Source organism: Mesocricetus auratus, unplaced genomic scaffold, assembly GCF_017639785.1.
Source record: "Mesocricetus auratus isolate SY011 unplaced genomic scaffold, BCM_Maur_2.0 Super-Scaffold_100018, whole genome shotgun sequence".
In the NCBI taxonomy this organism is placed as follows: domain Eukaryota; kingdom Metazoa; phylum Chordata; class Mammalia; order Rodentia; family Cricetidae; genus Mesocricetus; species Mesocricetus auratus.
Window position 1 is genome coordinate 30,843,892 of NW_024429199.1, and position 21,442 is coordinate 30,865,333.

At 38.5% G+C, this 21,442-nt stretch overlaps 2 protein-coding genes across 2 annotated transcripts in view; both read left to right on the plus strand.

Moving 5' to 3' along the window:
* The first annotated feature begins 2,893 nt into the window (after positions 1 to 2,893).
* Positions 2,894 to 4,611, plus strand: Gje1 (gap junction protein epsilon 1). The gene is made up of 3 exons (XM_005065855.1): positions 2,894 to 2,932; positions 3,590 to 3,772; positions 4,216 to 4,611. The coding sequence occupies exons 1-3, from the start codon at positions 2,894 to 2,896 to the stop codon at positions 4,609 to 4,611; spliced, it is 618 nt and encodes a 205-aa protein (XP_005065912.1).
* Positions 4,612 to 9,414: 4,803 nt separating this feature from the next.
* The window catches only part of Vta1 (vesicle trafficking 1), a 48,611-nt gene continuing 36,583 nt past the window's right edge, over positions 9,415 to 21,442 (plus strand). Inside the window, exon 1 of the mRNA XM_005065856.4 lies at positions 9,415 to 9,584. Within this exon, the coding sequence (XP_005065913.1) occupies positions 9,473 to 9,584 (112 nt within the window). The 5' untranslated portion in view covers positions 9,415 to 9,472. The remainder of the gene's footprint in view (positions 9,585 to 21,442) is intronic.

A 21,442-nucleotide genomic window follows, 5' to 3' on the forward strand; every position in this document is an offset into this window, starting at 1 on the left:
TGCTGGAAGTAAAGGAGTGTGCCACCAACACCCAGCTGCCATTATAAGTTTAAAGAGAAATCTGGCACTAGGGAAATGTCCAGAGATCTACAAGCATGACACCAACTAACAATCTAAGCAATAGTGGAAAGGCTACCTTAAATGCCCTGCCATGATAATGAGATTGACGACTACTTTATATGCCATCCTAGAGCCTTCATCCAGCAGCTGATGGAAGTAGAGGCAGACACCCACAGCTAAACACTGAACTGAATTCCTGAAATCCAGTTGCAGAGAGGGAGGAGTGATGAGCAAAGGGGTCAAGACCAGGCTGGTGAAAACCACAGAAACAGCTGCCCTGAACAAGAGGGAACTTATGGACCCCAGACTGATATCTGGGAAACCGGCATAGGAATGATTCAGAACCCCTGAACATAAGTGTCAGTGAGGAGACCTCGGCAATCTATGGGGCTTCTGGTAGTAGATAATTATTTATCCCTAGTACACGAATGGATTTTGGGAGCCCATTCCACATAGAGGGATACTCTCTCAGCCTAGATACTGGAGGGAGGGCCTAGCCACTGCTCCAAAGTATATGACATACTTTGAATATCCTCTATGGAAGGCCTCACCCTCCCTGGGGAGCAGAAAGGGGATGGGATAGGTAGTTAGTGGGGGGCAGAGGAAGAGGGGGGTGAGAGGGAACTGGGATTGACATGTAAAACAATCTTGTTTCTAATTTAAGTAAAAAAATAGGGAAAAAAGCAAATCATTTTTAAACACGGTAATAGCTATAGAATAGCTAATATTGTTTTAAAGAACTAGATTTGGTCAAATTATTGACTTCTGGTTCCCTGATTTTCTTGTGGAGGCCAGCAGTTAAAGAAACCATCTGGCTTCTAACACAACTACTGTTTTCCTAATAAAAGAGGGAAGGTGCTCTTAGCCAAGAGCAAAGTACAGAGTTGTAGGTCATTGCAGAGCTGCAAATTGTAGTAGCTGTGGATCTGGGAAACATTCCTGTTAAACAATAAAATTCCCAACTATCAATATTTTCCCATGTGAAATTTCAAAATCTGCTTTGCGGTCATGATGGCTGTACTCTCCTGCTCTTTGGGATTTGGAGTGGCCATGTCAATAGCTCTCCAGTGTGTTTCACCGTTTCCTGTGGATAGCAAGTAAAAGAAGATATTTACCTTTGTACCTCCAGACTCTAGAGCAAGAAGAGTCATAGGTAAGCCCTACCCAGGCATGGTAGCTTAAGTCTGCTATTAGACAGGTGAGAACAGTGAGAGAGAAGTGAATGTTTGTGGTAGAATATTTATAGTAGAAAACATTTGAGCACAGTATTTTCCTTATTTTGTGCCCAAACCCCTGTCAGGTGACTTCAGATGAAGCAGTAGAAACTAGTTTTCTCATTGTGTTACTTAATGTAACATTAGCAAACATGCACCCAGCAGATTCCCAAGCACTGCTTAAGCTGTGTTTTTAGGAACCTGCATGTAAAGAAACTCAGATGATCACCCAATAAATGACCCTAGCAACTGCCATATGTGCAAGGGCCCTGTCCCAAGAAGTGCTCTTACCTGGTGAGTTCACTATCCCTTTGGAAGCTAAGAGTGAATATATAGCATTTATTGATCGGGATTTTCCCCTTGTAATCAAGTAGCCCACAAAAGGATGTTATGATTCATACATGTATGCTTCTGTATATATTTAACTAAACATTATTTATTGTTGCACATAGATAGAATCCTAAACATGACTCTTCTGGCAGAAATAATTGCACGAGCTTTTACACATATCTTTCTAGGAAGAAAGTAAAGTATATCTATAGTCTGATTCTAAAGAGATGAGAATATGAAATAATTTTTTATTATTTAAGAAATCATTAATTTGCTCATTTTGACTGTTCCTATTAAAACAGCACTCAAGAATATCCCTGCATTTGCCCATTGGTTACAACTATATATAACACTGTCACGTCTTCACGTTGGGAAAAGAGAAACAGTCCGGGGTTAGTCTTCAGGATATCACAAGAGAAAGAACAGTGAATAAAAGAATTAGATATGATCCATAATTGGTTATGTGCTATTATTGGTCTATAGAAAATACGCCAATTGGTTTAAGTTGAAGTAGTTATTTATCTTTCTAGGTCCCTTGGACCTCAGTACTCATAACAATTTCCAGCAGATAATGTATCTCCTAAAGGACAAACTGAAAAGATTGTTATGATTCATGATAGACACTAGTCTTATCTTGATTATCGTTCCACAAATATATCCTCAGGGCACATATTTGCATCTTTTTTCCACATCTGTTGCAAGTATTCAGCAAAAAGATACATATCACAACACACTAATAATATTCAGTGTTGTAATAATCATCAAACTCCCGTGTTTGCAACTTCTTAGACGTCTTAGAAATTAGCAATATATGTTGTGGAAGGGAATCAGAAAATATCAGCAATGTTTCCGTGTACTTTAGGACATGCCAAATAACACTGTAGATTACACAGTGTGCCAATTCACATCTAAGCAATTCTCAAGAGATTGCAGGGCCCTGGGTGCTCAGGGCATCTGTCTGCTGGCCTGCTTTGCTGGCACTCCTGGCTGACTGGCTGGCTTTGCTGATCTTGCAAGCCAAGGGATTATTAGATTGACCACATGCCCTCCGCTTTTGTTTCTTTGTTTTTTGTTTTGTTTTGAGATGGAGATAGGAAAGTTGACTAGGGCCCCAGAGGTCTATGAGGAAAAAAGAAAGGAAAAGGAGGAGGGGAGAGAAATTTGCAGAGATAGGTGGTTTCTGCTGTACAAGTCAAGAGAGAATGTAAGAGTTTGATGCTGGTAGAAGCAAACTGACAACATATTTTAACAATAGTCCACAGGAATGCCAAGATAACATCTCCTGAAAGATGTCTCTAAACTACATCAAGAACTTCTACGAAGGATGTGTAAGTAGCGAACAAGAAACTCGATTGCGTGAATTTTTGTCTGTGTATATTTAACCCCATTGGCATGTGTGTTGATGAGCACATTCAATGTGCATTTACAAATAAAAGTAACATATCTAACAACCATGTTCTGTAAAATAGTCTGAACTTAAAATTCTAGGTAGATTAATTATTGAAGCACTTTCATCGATTGATTCTTTGAAGTAGCTTGCACTCTTAATATTAAGTATGAAAAAAATCTTGCCAACACTAAGCAAATAACGTTCTGTCATTTTGATAGTATTAGTCCTAAGTTTAATGCTGTATTTGTCATCCAATCTTCCAAAAGAGGCAGCCAGACATTCTAAGATATTATGGTTTCATTTCAAAGAGATTACATTGAATTCAAAGCTGGTTAAAGTGTTTCAAAACTCACCCATTTGATCGGCAATAGAGCCCGATTGACTCCTGCCCTCTATAACTGAAGAGTAACGAGGCACAACACTCATTCAGGCTTTAAGTGACTATGATCATCTCAAACATCTGTCTTGTTTCAAAACGTCTCAGATCTCAACATTTTTAAAATCTTTTTTAAATGTGAACATAAAAATATCCTTCCAATTATCCTTTTTAAATGTTCCTTTCCAACCCAATTCCCCCTCCCTCCCAAACCAACAGGTGAAACCTCCGACAGTGATCGGTCAGTTCCACACCCTCTTCTTCGGTTCCGTGAGGATGTTCTTCCTTGGAGTGCTGGGCTTTGCAGTTTATGGCAATGAGGCTTTGCATTTCAGCTGTGACCCAGACAAAAGGGAGATAAATCTATTCTGTTACAACCAGTTCAGGCCAATAACTCCCCAAGTAAGTTTTCGGGTATGCATGCAAACATTGACTCCTCAGCACATGTAGTTTTTTTTTTCCTCCTATAATTTTGAGAACTGTATTCCTCTTAATTGACTGAATATTTGAGAAAATGTAACTTGAGGTCCTCAAAAAATTCAAATCTAGTATTCTACTATCTCTGACTGTATTTAGCATAAAGACATGAAGCCGCTATTACCATCAAATAATTCATCATAATTAGCGGATAGTAGTAATAGTAAAATATGATGTTTTCCAACTGTCATATGTTTAAAGTTATAAAATCTTAGAAAATAAATGATATGTATCAGCGCTACTATGTTTGTTCACCATATTTTCATTTGCATCAGGCAATTGTGAAAACAGAATTTTTAAGTTGGCCCTTGCTACATCCATGACCTGTTGCTTATCTGATTTGACTAAAATAGTTCTGATACACTCAGGTGTTCTGGGCATTGCAACTGGTGATTGTCCTGCTTCCTGGAGCTATCTTCCACCTCTATGCGGCATGTAAAAGCATCAATCAAGAATGCATCCTTCAAAAGCCCATGTACACTGTGATTTACATCCTCTCTGTCTTGCTAAGAATCAGCCTGGAGGTGGCAGCGTTTTGGCTACAGATTCACCTCTTCGGCTTCCAGGTGAACCCTGTATACTTGTGTGATGCTGAATCCCTTGGTAAAAAAATAAATGTTCTAAAATGCATGGTTCCGGAACACTTTGAGAAAACTATTTTTCTCATCGCAATGTATACCTTTACTGTAATCACCATGGTATTATGTGTTGCTGAGATTTTTGAGATCATATTCAGAAGATCATGTTTCCTCTTTAAACAATGACAGGGTGGATTGCTTATTGTCACACTATAGTTCCTATCAATCATTTATGTTCAGTTTTCTCATCGAGTACCTCAATCCCATATGCTGTTTAAATTTTGCTGTGTCTGTAATTTATGTGTATTAGAGACTAAGATACCAAGTTGTAAACTAGGTGTTTTTGAGCAAATATCTCCTATTTTTATTTTATCACTTATTCTATGATAATGTACACATACATCTAATGATAATTCATTTTTAAAATAGGAATTGTGTAGGCTTCTCTCATATGCAACATTTTAGGTGATCACATTATTTTGTGACCAGAGAAACGTCTTACCTCAGTTAAAGACTGGAACGTTGATGTCCGGAGACGTTATGTTATGTGCAGCAAGTCACACAACCGAACCACAATCCAGGTCTTCCCTATCTTTGAACCATGTAACTTTAACTTTGAGGACGTGATTACCTTTACGTTTGTGTCAAATATAACTTTAAACACAAAATAAAATTAATTAAAAGTCATTACGTAGTTTTATCCCTAATTCAGAGAAAATGAGCAATTGCATCTTTAATATTAAACCCATATTGTTTTCCCGAAACTTCAATATTAAATGGTCATGGAGATAGTTAAGAAATAAATTAGAATTGCTATGAATAACACTGTGCATGGCTTCCTTGTTTTTTGTTGTGCCTATACATACCCTGCCTTTACATTAATTCTGTATTTAAAACTATCTGAATGGAAAATTTTGTTTACATTAAGCTATAATTCATCAATATTTTTGAAATTATCGCACAGGTAATTTTATAGAAAATCAGTGCACTTCTTTCTTTTTGTCTGTATTTTCAACGATCACCCTCACTTATGTCATTTAAGAATAGTTATAGCCAACTGTTTCATGTCGATATTTTAGTAGGGAACCATGCACACTCAGTCAAATACTGAAATTGTGGAAGTTTATTAAGCATTCTTAAGACTATATTTGATGTTACAAATTACATATTAGGATTTTAAATCATTGATGTTGCTTCATATGAAAGCATAGAAGAAAATCCAACGTAGTTTCACTCATGAATAGCTCCTGAGGACCTCTTATTTAATATGTACTACACTAATAGGTCAAATTTTTAAAACAAAACAAAACCCAGTACCTAAAGGAAACACACACTGTTGGGTGATTCAGTGATATTCAGAAAGTAGTGACTTTTCATAATGGAAGTAAATTGTAAATAAATTTGAAAAATAAGATGTTGAGCAAATATCTAAATATTTGAAAAGTCACTGATACATTTATATTAATCCAGGGACTCAGGAAGAACCGCATCAAAATTAAAAAGTACTATAAATCAAATGATAATGAAAACAACTTATTGAAATTTGTTAAAAGAATTAAAAAATTGTGTGGCTGCCTATAGAAGTTCTACATTGTCTCATTAAATTTATAAATTTATTTATCTTCACACTTCAAGAAATTAGCAAAACAACAGCTAAAAATCATTAAATAGGATAGCAATAAAAATAACATGAAACAGAAATATGAAAATGAAAGTTAAACGAAATGCATAAAAATGGTTATTATTTCACAGCTTAGCAAAACTAGTAAGTTTTTAGATAATGAATAAAAAAGAAATCACCATTATAATAAATGAAAAGTGATAGGACATTCGCATGATCACAAGGATACTTGAACAATGTAACAATAAGTTTGATGGAATGAAGAAATTCTTTGAAACCCATACTACTATGACAAGAGAAACTGACAAAATTCACAGAAAACATAAATATTCTTGAATCTGCTAAATAAATTAAAGTTAAAATCCTTTTCATAAAGAAAACTCCAGATCCAGGTGGCCTCTCTGTTCAAGTTCACCAAATGGTTAAGGAAGAGAAAACATTACAAAATCTCTTTACAAAGATAAAAAGAAGCTCCCAGCTTCCTGAGCAAGACCATGTCAGAAAAAGTAGAAAATATTTCCCATTTTGTTTAAAGAGAGTAACATAGCATAATTTTGTTATTGAAAGTTCTTAGAAAAAATTATATTAGCAAATGTAATCCAGCTATGTACACACAGAAAGAACATGTCCAGGTTGGGTTTATCCTGGAAAGGACAGGTTTTTTATAAACACTTAAAAGACAATTGATATAATTGAACTGTATTATAAGAATAAATAATATAGCCATCTTAACATATTAAAATAAAAGTATTTAATTTTTAAATTTAATAGTCATTTCTGATGAAATAAACAAAACCAAAACATTGTACTTGATAAGAGAATAATCTAAATTTGATGAAAAATAAAGCATATAAAGGAATCTTGGGAAACACCCAATAATATTGAAACTAATGAACAGTTTTCCCCATGATCTGAACCAAGAGAAGCATTTCCACTTTTGCTGTTTTGGCTTAATTTGAACTGTAATTCATTAAGAGCCAAATAACAAAAAATGTACATGTGCCAAAAGATCTCTTCAGTAAATTCACTAAAACCAAATAACAGATATGCAGATTGTAAAAGAAGTAATATCATCTCCTCTCATGCAACAGTACATAAAAATTCTAAAACATAAAAAACAATAAAGAAAAATGAAATGCATCCCCCCTCAAAAAAGTACATCTGTAGAGCAATAAAATACTGAAGTATATAAACATATTCCCATTTACAATAGGCTAAAACTCAGGAAACACATAAAAAAATCACACAATATTTGCTAGACAGGTACAATAAAAATAATGTGACATTACTGGAAGAAATTAAATTATAAAAATAAAGCCTCTCCTGGCCATCACTGTGTTGGTAGCCTTAATCACTTACATAGATCTATAAATTCAATATAATCTCAGCAAAGCTTTGTAAATACCTACAAGTGGCATCTAAATTTCATGTGGAAATACAAAACATACTGCAGAATGAATTTCATAAGAGGGAAAATTTGATTATTTAAATACAGTAAGCCAAAAACAAACAGAACCCCATTCCTAATAGGGGAAGAAAATAAATAAATAAACAAACAAACAAATAAATTAATAAATAAAAGACCTAACAGGCAGTATTGAATTCTAATGAACTATTATAGAAGAGCTGACAGCAATACTTCTCAGATTATTCTATGTTTATAAAGGGAAACAACACTACCAAACTCATTCCGTGACAGCAGTGTTACCTGGTACCAGGTAAGGCAAAGGAACACTAAATACCAATACTGGCAATGAACACAGATACAAAAACTCTAGTAAAATACTTTTTAACACAACTTGAGAACACATTAAGAAGATCATAAACCACAGCCAAGAAAATTTTATCCCAAGTAAGAAGGTTGGTTCAACATATTCCATATAAAACCAATAAAAGTTATATGCCATATAAATATACTTAGGGTCAGAAATCACAAGGTCATCTCAATAGATATAAAAAAGATTTTTGACAAGTCAAACATTGCTTTATTACATACTTACATATCATTATGTACTTTATACATGATTCACACCACACACACACACACACACACATATATATATATGAAAATGTCATAGCAAACCCTAAGACCCATTACTTTATATACTAACTTTAAATTCATTAAATTACATAAAAATAAGTAAAGCACAAACTCTAGGAAACACACAGACAAAATATCTAGAGAGATGCACTACAAGGACATTGGGAGGAGAATGATCAGAAAACTTTAAGTGTAGGAAATGTCATAGCTTTAGATTTTATTTCTGGGTAGTACTGGGATTTCAGTAAAAACAGTTCTAAGATACACCCTCAAAGTTAAGACCTGGGCAGGGGCGCGGAAGCGGTTACTGAAGGGGGAAAATGAAATGTAATTTCTTAAGATGCTACTATGGAATGGAGAGGAGGCACAAAATCATCATCATCATCATCATCATCATCATCATTACCATCATCATCATCGCTGGTAGAGAGAAAATGTGACGCACGCTGTAAAATGACCTGAATTGCAAGTGTTGAATAAATCTCCAGGACTCTGTTTTGACAAGGACTGAAACAGAGTACACTTCCTAAGTGTTCAACATCTTCTGTGATTAATAAACTTACACAGGATTATGTCACAGAAGTATACACTACCTAGATCAGAGAAAGTATTCAATTTTCATTAATTTCCACGTGTTCAGCTTTCAAGTTTGGAAAGGGATGCCTATTTAGTCCAATATACGACCATGCAGATTTCATGATGAAGATTTAGACATAGAACTTCTCATGCAGGAATTTAAAGCCTCTAAACCAAAAGGAGTGGCTGTTTCCAGGTCCAGCTTCCTTCACATCTGTCTTTCCAGCATCTCCCTATCATTTCTAGAAAAGCTGCAGTGGGTACTTTCTGTGAATGTTTATAAATTTCATTTTGTGATCATTTTTATTCTATTAAAATTAATGAGACACCCCACTCCAACGCGCGTGCGCGCGCGCGCGCACACACACACACACACACACACACACACACACACACACACACGGAGAGAGATGGGGTAGTTAATATATACAAACTTAAGGTTAGGAAACTGGAAGTTATATGACGCCTTTTCCTTTCTCCCAATCAATGAACTTTACTTTCTTATTTTCTCTTTTTTCTCTTTCTGTTCCATACCCAAAAAAAGAAAAAAACACAAAAAGTTAAATAAAAACGCTTCTTTCTCGTACCAGCAGAGGGCGCTGGTGCCGTGGGCAACACGGAAGACTCACTGTCACCGCGTTGTAAACGCTTTAAGCCAGGCAGCTAAGTTTGTCTCCTCCGGGCATCCGTCACCGACCCGCCGACGAGCCGCTGGGCAACCCGAGAGTGGGTGGGATCTGCCCCGCTCGAAGGCGGAAGCGGAAGTGTTTGTGGCCGGCGAGTAGGAAGTGGCGCTTCGGGGAGTGGAGATGGCCGCGCTGGCCCCGCTGCCGCCGCTGCCCGCGCAGTTTAAGAGCATACAGCATCACTTGAGAACGGCCCAGGAGCACGACAAGCGGGACCCCGTGGTGGCCTACTACTGTGAGTCCCTCCGAGTCGCCGCCCTCCGCTCTCGAGGCCCGCCCCGCCCCGCCCCCTGGCTTTAGACCTGAGCCCTGACCTCTGGCCCGCGCTGGGAAACCTTAGTGTCCCCTGCCTCTCCTGCCTCAGAGCCTGGGCACTGGCTGCCACCCGCCCCCGAGTCGTCTGCACGTCCTCCCGGGGGCTGTGTGTGCACACGCAAGCCGCCTGGGTAGACGACGGACGGGGCGCCGCGCAAGTGGGCGTCCCGGGCATGGGAAGGTAGACGCAGGGGAAACACAACCAAGAGTGCAGGGTGCTTATGACCGCTTCCGGCTTCTGGAAACGGTCCGGTGGAGTGTGTCTGCTACTAAAGGAAAAAAAAAAAAAAAAAAAAAACCTTGAATCTGACTGTTCTTGACTTTTGCTTCCCATAAGCCTCTTCCCCAGCCAGTAAGAATTTTCAGACGTCTTTCTGGCATCCTGAAAGTTGGAAAGTTTAACCAGTGTTCCCAGGGAAAACAGGTCTAAGTTTGTGCAGGCTTTTAGAGTTGGGAAAGTGGGTAGGGGTGGTGGTTTTAGGTAAACTATATTTTGGATTTCATAGTCATATTATTTTTGTTGCAAGAAATGATTGTACTGCCCCGAGCCTCTGAAGAACTTGCAGAATACGGTGTGTCCTGTATTGTGGACGTTGTTAGCAACAACCCGGACCAGGTCATCCCTTCCCTTCTCGGATGTCGTTGTCCTCCCTCCCCGCCTCCCATAGTTGCCAAACTCCTCATGAGTTCAGATCTGAATTGTCACATCTTCTGCAAGCCATAAGATGACTGTACTTCATCTTTGTAAATGCCTTGAGTATTGTTTTCACCGTGCATGCTCTCTTAACTTCCTCAACCAAGTCCTGCTAACCATTCAGGATGTGATTATTGAGCCTTTTTACCCGGTCCCAGGCATTCCTAGGAACTGTAAAAGAAGAAAAAAAATTCATAGAACTGATGGGAGCTGGTTGCTTCATCAGGGCTCATGGATTATATAAAGCAAGTCGGGAATGGGAATAGAAGGACCAGAATACCGCAATAGTGGAGAGGGGATTTCATTTTCCTTTGTTCAGAGGATTCTTCACTGACAGTTGAAACCAGTATTTGGGGAAGAATATACCTATAGACAGAATGAAAGTGTGACGGTCCAGGGGACCAGTCCAGAAGAGCTGGGATGCTGAGCATAGAGCCAGAGAGGAACTGGTACATGAACAAAGAACTCTGAACTGAAACAGGGTCCTTTGTTCCCCCTCCAAGCTGGGCCCCATTCTCACACCTATTACTGTGCACTTTTGTGACTACCCAGGACATTCCTGTGTCAATTGTTCATTCTTGCCCTCTGTTTCTAACCTTGCTCCCTGCTTCCTTTGTTTAAACATAAGAAATAAAAATTAAAAACCCTAAGAGAAGTGTTTCCCGTGACAGTCCCCTAAAATTGAGCCAGAAGATGGCTGTACTTCATCTTTGTAAAGTATCACTCCACCTTTTAGGCAAACTTGAAGTGGGAGTCCACTCTTGTCCTCACCCTTTCCTGGTAGGGACCTTTTAGCCTGTGCCATCTGGTTTTCATGCCTGTTTCTACTTCAATGGAATCCCTCTCCCTAGAGTCCTGAATGGTCATTTTCATGGCAAAACTCATTTGGTTGTAATGCAGTTTTTATTATGAGACCCATGTACAAGATAGTGCATGGTATCCATGCAGAGTTTAAGGACTGATAGGAACATACTAATGTATTCACATTTGGTGCTACTCAAGTTTTTAATTTTTGCTAATTTGGTGGCTGTGGATGCTGTCTCTTTGAAATGATATTTGCAATTCTCTGAGTTTTAATGAGGTTCAGGGTCTATTCATATGCTAATTAAACATGTGGCTTCCTTTTGAACTGCCTTTTTGTTGTTTTGCCCATGCTTCTATTGACCTGTCTCTTCCTAATAATATATACTGATCCTTTGTTGCATGTGTTGCAGGTATTTTTCTCCAATTCATGGTCTAGTTTTTCTTCAGGAAGTTCTATTTCCAAAATGCTTAATATAAATTGTCTATCAGTTTCTAGGATACATTCTAAGCCTTGATTTCTTCTGTGTACTCCCTTGGGATTTGGTTTCTTAAGACTGTAAATGGATCTTTTATCAATTATGGAAAATTATTACATTCTTATTGTTTGTTATAGTTGTGAAGTTTTTATTGCGTACATGTTATCCTTTTCCCTTTAACTTCCCTCTCTCAATTCTGCATCTCATCTGTGTTCCGTTGTAAGTCGTGAAGCCTGTCTTAACCTCCACGTACTCTGTTGCTTAGCACATCTATTATGTTGACTTCAACTTTTATTTTTTATTTCTGAGTATTTGTTTTCAAATCTGCCTGGCCATTTGTGATAGTTTCTTATTACTGAGTTTATTTTTAAATCTTTAAAATTAGATTTTTATTGCCCTCACACACATTCTGTATGCTCTAAAATCCAAAAGACTTTTAATGCCAACATGATGGCACCAATAGAAAATTTCACAGTGAGGAACATTGTTTCGTGCTTCAAGCTATTGAAATATATAAATTGATCTTCCAGGTTAGAGAAATGGGTGCTGGAGAGATTGCTCAGTAGGTGAAATGTTTGCTATGCAAACATAAGAACTGAGTTCAGCTCTCCAGCACATGTATAAAAGAAGGCAGGATAACGTGAGTCTGGGGAGGTCAGACAGGTGGATGCCAGTAGCTTACTTCCAGCCAGCCTAGCCACTGGGGGTGTAGGCCAGGTTCAATGAGACTCCGTGTCAGGAAACAAGGTGGAAAGCAACAGAGGAAAACACCTGACTTTGATCCCTGGCTATACATGCCTGCACAGGGAAGCAGATATATGCACAGAAAAAGTATCTGTGGTCTCTGTTTATAAAGTATTTATTAAAGGAAACTCTGTCTTTACTTGGATCCAATCCCTACGACAGATATCATTGTAGTTAAGAGTTCCTTAGAATATGCAATCCAAACTAAATTATGTGTTATATTTATTCCTGAGTAATTATGTGATTTCCAAAAATGAGTGAATCCTTGGCCCAATATGAATTTTCCTATGTTTTATATTTTTTAAGTTACCTTAATATTATTATTACATTTCTAGGTTGTCTGTTGTCTTGTTTTCTTTCTGTATCAAAAGTGAATACTGAAACAATATACTAGATTATTTTTTGTCCCTGTTTAGCAATACTATGATGTTTCCTTGCTTAAGCTATTTAACATAATCTCAGCGAACACAGTGAATTCTCCACAATGGAAAATCTGTCCATTTGAGGCACTAATCACAAGTTCATCTTGTTCTGTTGCAGTGTGTTGTGTTGTGTCTTTCAGACAGTCTTTGTGGCCCTGGTTTCCCTCCAGTTCAACAAGATCCACTTGTCTCCCCCCCCCCCCCCGATTGTTGAGATTGCAGGTGTGTGACACCATGGCCAGCGATTTCATTTTTTAATTAAGCTTTTTTCTTTTATGATTGCTCTTGGCCTATGCAAAAGTATAAGAAATAATACAGAAAAAGCCTGTTGTCCCCCCAAATGCCATACATTGTCAAAGCCAGAATATTGAAATCGGTACAGTCTACCAGTGTTTTCTCAGATTTCCAAGTCTTGCATGTGTTTGTTTATGCATATGCACACTCAGTTCTAAACACTTTTGTCAGTGCACATTCCTACGCTTACCGTGGCCGTCAAGACACAACAGCCTAAGAATCCATTCCAGAATGCATGGATGGCCTGTGGGCTTTAAGGCACTTGGTAATAGGATGTCCAGCCAAGATTTGTCTTTGGAATATGCTAGATTTGTTCACATAAACATTCCTTATATTATCATTCGATATAAAAATTAAATAGACATCTCCACAAGTGGTGAACAGTTGTCGTGGGAGAAATGCTACTGCAGGGTTCCAGTGGGGAATGTTCTTCTGCAAGGACTCCTCAGAAGCTTGCAGGCTCCACACACATCCACCACGAAGTCCTTGGCTGTGGCAGGCTGGGAGAATGGCGCTGACGGAGGTCCTGGAGGTCCTTGACAGCAGAGGCCAACTGCTAGTGTTGACAAGTGGGTCCAGCAACAGTGCTGGAATTCAGTGGTCACTGAGGCTAAGGCCATGCACAGAGTCTCAAGTCCACTTGGCAATAGATATCAACACAGGAGCCCGAGCAGCCGTGTCTCAGGAGCAGTGTGATCCTAGAGACCATTCCCAAAGTGGCAAGTTTTGTGTAATTTCATTGGTCGTAGCTGTCGCTCTCAGGGCTCTCAGCTTAGGGCTGGTTCACTAGCACATCAGCACCACGTTGGAGTTAGCGCATTAAACTATCAAGGCCTGTCCTGTGCTAGGCTGCTGAAGGAGGTGGCCTGCCAGGAGCTTGCTTTGAGGCATAGCTCTTATCAGAGCTGTCTGATGGCAAACTCAGCCATCATATTATTTCAAATCACATAAAATGGCTTCTACGTTCGTTACACAAAATGGTTTTTATGTTCCTTGCATCCATCATGGTGCATTTTACCACACCTGCCTTATTCTCCGCACCACCTTTGCTGTCTCCTAGCAGCCACTCATCTGTTCTCCCTTCTCTAAAATGCTAAACAGCCAGCAGTGGAGCTGTCTTAGCTTTTCCTAGCATGCACTGGGCCTGTGTTTGATCCACAACACTGTACATGCATATAAAAATGCTACAGAAGTGGTATCATACATTATCCGTATTTTGGGGGCAGTGACCTTTTTTTTTTAAGTTTGCATAATTCCCTGAAGATTCATCTAATGTTTCCCTTTTACATATTCATTCGTGGTCTTTTATGTGTATACTACAGATTGACAATTTAGCTCTTGAAGGACATTCATGCTCGTTCATGGTCTTTTATGTGTATGCTACAGGTTGACAATTTAGCTGTTGAAGGACATTCAGGTCATTCCCAGCTATTAGTGCTATGAATAAAGCTAGCATGCTCATGGAGGGTTTTTTTTAATGACATCATAAATGTTCATTTCTCTGAGATTAAAAAGACTAAAACTACAATTCCTCTATCGTTTTAATTCCCACTTACAAGAAGTATGAATGATGGCAGGTGCAGGGAATCTGAACATAGGACCTTATGCTTGCACAACAGCCTTACCATTGAGCCATATCCCCAGCCCCAATCCTTACAGACATAAGATTCCTGTGAATAAACAAACAAGAAAATGCAAACTAATGAAAGACAGAGTGCTAATTACTAACATTCAGCTTAGTGTCCCACCTAGTTTTTATATTACCTTGACACAAGCTAGAGTCCTCTAAGAGGAGGGATCTCAATTGAGAAAATGAAGCTTTGGCTGTAGGAAAGGCTGCAGGACATTTTCTTGATTAGTGATTGATAAGGGAGGACCCAGCCCATTGTGGTCCTAGGTTCTATAAAAAGGTAAGCTGAACAAGCCATAGGAGCAAGCAAGTAAGCAGCTCCTCTAACTGGCCTCTGCACCCTTCGTGTTGGCATTCCTGTCCTAACTGCTTTTGGTGATGAACTGTGAGGGAAATGAACCTGCCACCAAGTTGCTTTTGCTCATGGTGTTTCATCACAGCTATGGTGATCATAACTAAGACAAGCAGTGATTGGGGAAACTTGTGTTTATGAAATAAAAAAACAAATGTTGTAATATTGTAAGACCTTTAAGCAGAATTCCATGAAGTATGTTCTTTAATAAAACCAGAAAATGCATGAGTCCCTACAAACAACACACACTGAAATATTTTGGACACTGCTAGATCTGGTCCTGTAGGTAATGTCAAATGCAGGAAGATCTTCGCATTCTCAAGTTTGCTGAGCATCATGGCATATATCTATAATCCTAGTACTCTGGTAATAGAGGCAAGAGGATCAAGAGTTCAAACCCAACCTGAGCTACATGAGAACCTGTCTCAGAAAAGAAATAGCGTAGAGAAATATCTCATGTTAGAGCACTTGCCTAGCATGTGTGGGGCACAAATACTATACAAATTTTGCTATAAATAGAGGTGTAAAATTTCAAAGCACAAATTGTGCGTGTGTGTGTGTGTAAATGTATCATAAATGTACAAACAAATACTATGAAAACGGTGTCTTCGCTGGTAGAAAATTATATAATTTTCAAGAATTACAAAGTGGGTGGGTTTCTGTTAGTTCAAGGCCAACATGGTCTACAGAGCAAGTTCCAGGAGAGTAGCGCTACACAGAGAAACCCTGTCTCAGAAAAAAAAAGTTATATATATTCATAAGCAATGGAATGTTTGTATGTGAGTGGTATTTTTCCTTTTGTATAAGTTTTTGTTTCTTCCCCTTTGTGTAAGTTGGAGTATTTCATATTATAACAAATAAAGTCATTGAAAACAAAAGCCAAACATAATTAGAAGGCATAGGCAGTGAGGAAGTTCAAATGTTAGTCAGAGAAAGTAGCAGTGTCTTCAGTGGTGTGGTGCCTGCTGACTGGATTTTGAGTCATGCTTTGTAGTTCTGTTGAAACTGAGTGCGCTTGACTGACTTTTCTTGTCTCTATGCCTCACAGCCTCTGCTCTGCCCCATGACTCTTCTTCTCCCACTACACACTCCATTCTGATCCCTAAGGTCCCAGCGTGAATGCCACAGTTGTTCCTGGTAGCCCTTCCCTTGGCCCCTAGTTGTAGGTGCATCTTCTTAGTCCCCGTGTTTTCTCTGACTTTCCTCTGGCTGCCTGCTCATTTGCCTGTCTTCTCTTCTGATTGTGAACTTTGGGAGACTTGCTTTTCTTTACTCTTTACTGAGCCTAGTAGTGCTGGACCACCAGAGATAGTTTCATAGTAAAGAATCGGTGTCCAAAAAAGAGCATTTACTGAGTTGACTGAATTTTAAGGTAACAATGGTCCTCCGAGGAGAACGATGGCCACACAATTGTCACAGAAATTGATAAATAACAAAAGCTTATGCAACTCTTGCCATTATAACATTCTTTAGGGATGTTTGATTTGCAGCCATTGTGGTCCTCTGTTGCTGAATAACAGATGAAGAGGAGGAATGTTGAATTAAAAAGTTGTCAGTGATAACTAATTAGTAAAAAGATAATGATATAATCTGGGGAGAAATGTCAGTCTATATCATCAGCAAGTTCCAGGCTCAGTTAAAGAGCCTGGCTCTAAAAAGCGTGTGGTGGACAGTGAGGAAGACACCCAACTCTGTCTTCTGGCATTCATGTGCACATAGACTCACACATGCACCCCCCTCCCCACACACACATACACTTTTCCAGCTCCCTCTAGAAGCAATATAGTATTGATTTGTCACCTTTAAGAAACATTAGTCAAAATCATGCATGTTCATTTTAGACAACTCGAAAAACATACAAAAGCATAAAGAATCACTTGACTTCCCACTGACACTCATTACAGGGTAGCATTTGCCTGAAGGGAGTAAAGTGTAACGTTATGTGCAAATTCACACCTATCTTAGGTAACTCGCCACCTGACCTTCTTAGGATTCAGTTCTTCTGAGGGGAATGCATGACATGACTATGCCAATCATCATGATGACCCATGATTATATCAAGGGCTCTTACCAGGCTAGGGTCTTACTTATACTGAAATAGTCACTATGAGAAAATAGTCACTATGAGAGGAGAGTAAAGACTACGCTTTTTAACATGGCAGTTCAATCAAAGAAAGTGGGCAGAAAGGAGTATAGGGTAGTATAAAATGTCCAACATAAATCTATTTTTAGCCGTGATTTTTTTATGTTATGCTGAAATTGTAAAGCTAACATGGATAAGTTCAAATCCTCTAATTAATAAAATGTTATGTCACTGTGGAAATGATAATTACATTTATTACAGAAAATGTCCACAACATACTGTAAAAAACAAGTATGAAGAATTATATACTCTGGTATATAATTTGTGTTTACTTATGCGTAACACATATACAATGCTGTGTACCTAAGTGTGATGAGAGCTTGAGCGATACAAGGTTAGGCAACTTGAGGTCTACTATACCTAAGTGAGAGCCTAACCTGTTACTTAGTTGCATGATCTTGGGCGAATATGCTTCACTTTGTGAAATTTAGTTTATTTTTAATGTTGTATAAGTAGTGGACTTCGTTGTGACATTTGCATGCATAACATACTTGATAGTTCTTATCCATTACCTTTCTTACCTCCTCTCCCTCATCTCCTTTCTTTTTCACAGTCGTCTCCTTTTACTTTAATGTCATCTTTCCAATTTTCACCCTGGCTTCCACAGATGAGAGAAAATGTGATATTTGCTTTCTGAGTTGGCTTGCTTCACTAGCATGTTGGTCATGTAACTTGCCTACTGTAAATGGTGTCTCAGTACACATGGATGTACAGGTATCTATAGTAAGCCGGCCTTGTTCCTTGAGTGCATGCTTGAGAAGTGTGTAAGTAGATTACATGGTAGCTCTGGTTTTTGAGGAAGCTCCATCCTGATTTTTATGGTGGTTATACTCTTTCCCACGTATGGACATGCCTCTCACACATACCAGCATTGGTTTGGTTTGGTTTGGTTTGGTTTCAGCCATTCTGATTGAGATAACATGAAATCTCATTGTAGTTTGGGTTTACATTTCCGTAATGGCTAAGGTTGTTGACATTTTTTTCATGTATTTATTGACTCTTTGGCTTATTTTAAATGATACACATTTGTTCATTTATTTCTTGGATTATTCCTTTGTTTTATATTTTAATGATCTGTATATCCTAAATACTAATTCCCTGAATATATAGATGGCAAAGATTTTCTCATGATCTGCAGATTGTCTGCTTCTTGGTAATTGTTTGCTTTGCTGGGCAGAATCTCTGTAATTCTATGTAATTACATTTGTCAATTCTTGATATTATTCCCTAAGCTGTTTTGAAACCTATTCCAAAAGTCTTTGCCTATGTCTCTAATGTGAAGTGTTTCCCGTATGATTTCAAGTCTTTAATTAGGAACGTGGATCCATTTTGAGTTGATTTGTGAGTGACGTAAAGATCCCAATTGACACTTTTACATGTGACTCTCCAGTTCTCTCAGCACTATTTGTTTAAGAGTCTGTCTTTTCTCTGATGTGTGGTTTTAGTACCTTTGAGACTCAGATGACAGGAAATATGCACTTTATTAGTAACCTTGGGACAAAGCGACATCAGTTTCACAATATTTTTGTGGTAAATTAATTTGATTTTGCCACTCTTAAGTGATTATACAGATAAATGACTCTTGGTAAATATTCAGCTAATATTATTTTTAAGTTATTATTACTCCAGTTCACTGGAGTCTTGAAGACAGTATATTCTTGAGTCTTTTTTTTTTAAAAGGACAACCTTGGCCTTTTAATTGGGGTAAATCATTTGTTTAACATAATTATTAATGTACTTGAATTTAAGCCTACTCTTTTTTTAATTAATTACATTTTTCCTATATTTTCCATCCCAACTGCAGTTTCCCCTCCATTCTCTCCTCCTGTTCCCTTCCCCTGCCTCTCCTCTGTCCTCTCCCAGCCCCCATCCACAACTCCTTTGTTTCTGAAAGGGGCAGGCCTCCCATGGATGTCAGCAAAGCCTGGCATGTCAAGTTGAGGTAAGACTAAGCGCCTCTCTTTATATTAAGGCTGGATGAGGCAACCCAGTATAGTGAATAGGTTCCAAAAGCCAGCTCAAGCATTAGGGAAAAGCCCTGATTCCACTCCTAGGAGTCCCACAGATAGACCTAGCTACATAACTGTCACACATACATAGAGGGCCTAGGTTCGTCCCATGCAGGCTCCCTAGCTGTCAGTCCAGAATCTGTGAACTCCCATGCGCCCAGGTTAGTTGTTTCTATGAGTTCCCTTATGACGACCTTGACCACCTGACTTGTACAGTCCTTCCTCCCTCTCTTCAATAGGATCCCCGAAGCTTGGCTCAGTGCTTGGCTGTGGATCTCTGCATGGGTTTCCTTCAGTTAATGAATGCTCTCTGATAACAATTGGGGTAATCACCAATCTGATTACAGGAGATGGTCAGTCCAGGCACCCTCTCTACTATTGCTAGAGGTCTTAGCTGGGCTCATCCTTGTGGATTCCTGGGACTTTCTTTGTTACCAGGTTTCTCCCTAACCCTGGAAATGCCCACCCTAATCAATACTTCCCTTTCATTACTCTCCCTTTCTGTCCCACCTCCATCCTGCCCAACCCAACCCTATTCCTTATGTTCCCATCACCATTCCCCGCCCCCGGTTTACCCAGGAGATCTCTTCTATTTCCCCTTCCCAGGGAGATCCATACAAGCCTCTTTGTCTACTCTTGCTATCAGTGTTGTATTTGATTTTTCTGATTTTTGTCTCCTTTTTGCCTCTTTAGTAGATAATTGAGGGGTGTATGTGTGTATGCGTGTGCGTGTGTGTGTGTGTGTGTGTCTGTGTCTGTGTGTGTTTACCTTCATGTTAAACATCTGTGTACCATGTGCAGGCAATGCCTGCAGAGGCCAGAAGAGGGCGTGGAATCACTTACCATGGAAATTACAGAGGGTTGATCTTCCATAGGTGCTGGAAATAGAATACAGATGCTCTGCACGAACAGCTAGAGTGCTCTTAACTGCTAACATCGCTCCAGTGTCCTCAAGAATTGGTTTTTGTTTGTTAAGGATTCTGTCATGCTTCCAATGTGAGATTAATATTTCTCCATTTATTGGTTATTATAAAGTTTGCATTAGGCATCAGGATCTGCTGTCATATGATACAAAACTTCACAAATAAAGTATTTCATGTTTTTTCCTGCCCTTTGCTTATAGTTGGTATGTATTGTGTTGATACATATGTCATATATCCTATAATACATTTTTACTTAACTATTGTGTTTTAAATTTTTTATAACGTGAGAAACTAATTTCTCATACATTTAACCACATAAACATCATTTTCATAATTTCTCTTCCCTTGTAGCCTAAGCTTTAAATCTGAAGTTGTCTTTCTCTTCCAGAGCTGGATCCCTTCTTACTCAGTTTGATGCTGACATTATCTCAGCCTCTGCTGTGAAGAAATAGGCTTTTATCGTGGACTTTCTTTTTGAAAGATTAACTTTCACTTGCTGTACACTGGATTTGACAGGTTTTTTGTTTTTCCTTTACCCTGTTTCTGACACCTTTCTGGTTAGCCTCCTTCATTTGGGAATCTAGTCACATGTAAGCTAAACACTTTACATTTTCCTGGACTTCTAGAGGCAGGTTTTTAAGAGGTTTGTTTTTCTTAAGATTGCTTCCCCAGGTTTTATTTTGGGTGGGTTTCCATTACTATTTCCGAGGCTCACTAGCCATTTCTTTTTTAATGTTTATGCTGTACTATTAATCATATATCAAGTGAATTTTTCACTTTGCATAATTATTTCTAGGCATTACACATGAATCCCCTTATGAACATTTCTCTTTTTTGTTTTACTCACTTTTCTATAAATACTTTCATATTAGTTTCGAAGTATTTGACTGTCATCTTATGTTTCCATAATTTTGTAATTGCTTGATCTGCTTGAACTGTTGGCTTATTGCTTTATGCAACACATTTTCACAGCAACATAGTTAGTTGTTTCTGCTTGGACATAGGACACTTTGGAAAGGTCTGGCCAAAATTCAAGGTATTAGTGGTTCATTGAATCCCTTTGTGTTTTGTTCTTTTGTTTTCCAGCATTGTTTGTCACCATTTTTGTTTCTAGTTCTTTGGGGAGCATGGATAAAATAGTCCTTGGAGAGTATGCATAAAAGAGCCTGATTTTGTAGATATTAAAACCTAGATATATTAATTCATAGGTCAATTTAATTTCATCTTTTAGTAGGAATTAAGAGTTACTTTTTCTTAAAGTAGTTGTAATTTAAGAAAAGCAATACT

Excerpts from the sequence above, each read along its gene's own strand:
- Gje1 (XM_005065855.1), top strand. The coding sequence starts at position 2,894 with ATGTCTCTAAACTACATCAAGAACTTCTACGAAGGATGT. Across the intron at positions 2,933-3,589 it reads AGAACTTCTACGAAGGATGT|GTGAAACCTCCGACAGTGAT; the intron begins GTAAGTAGCGAA and ends CCAAACCAACAG. Across the intron at positions 3,773-4,215 it reads TCAGGCCAATAACTCCCCAA|GTGTTCTGGGCATTGCAACT; the intron begins GTAAGTTTTCGG and ends TGATACACTCAG.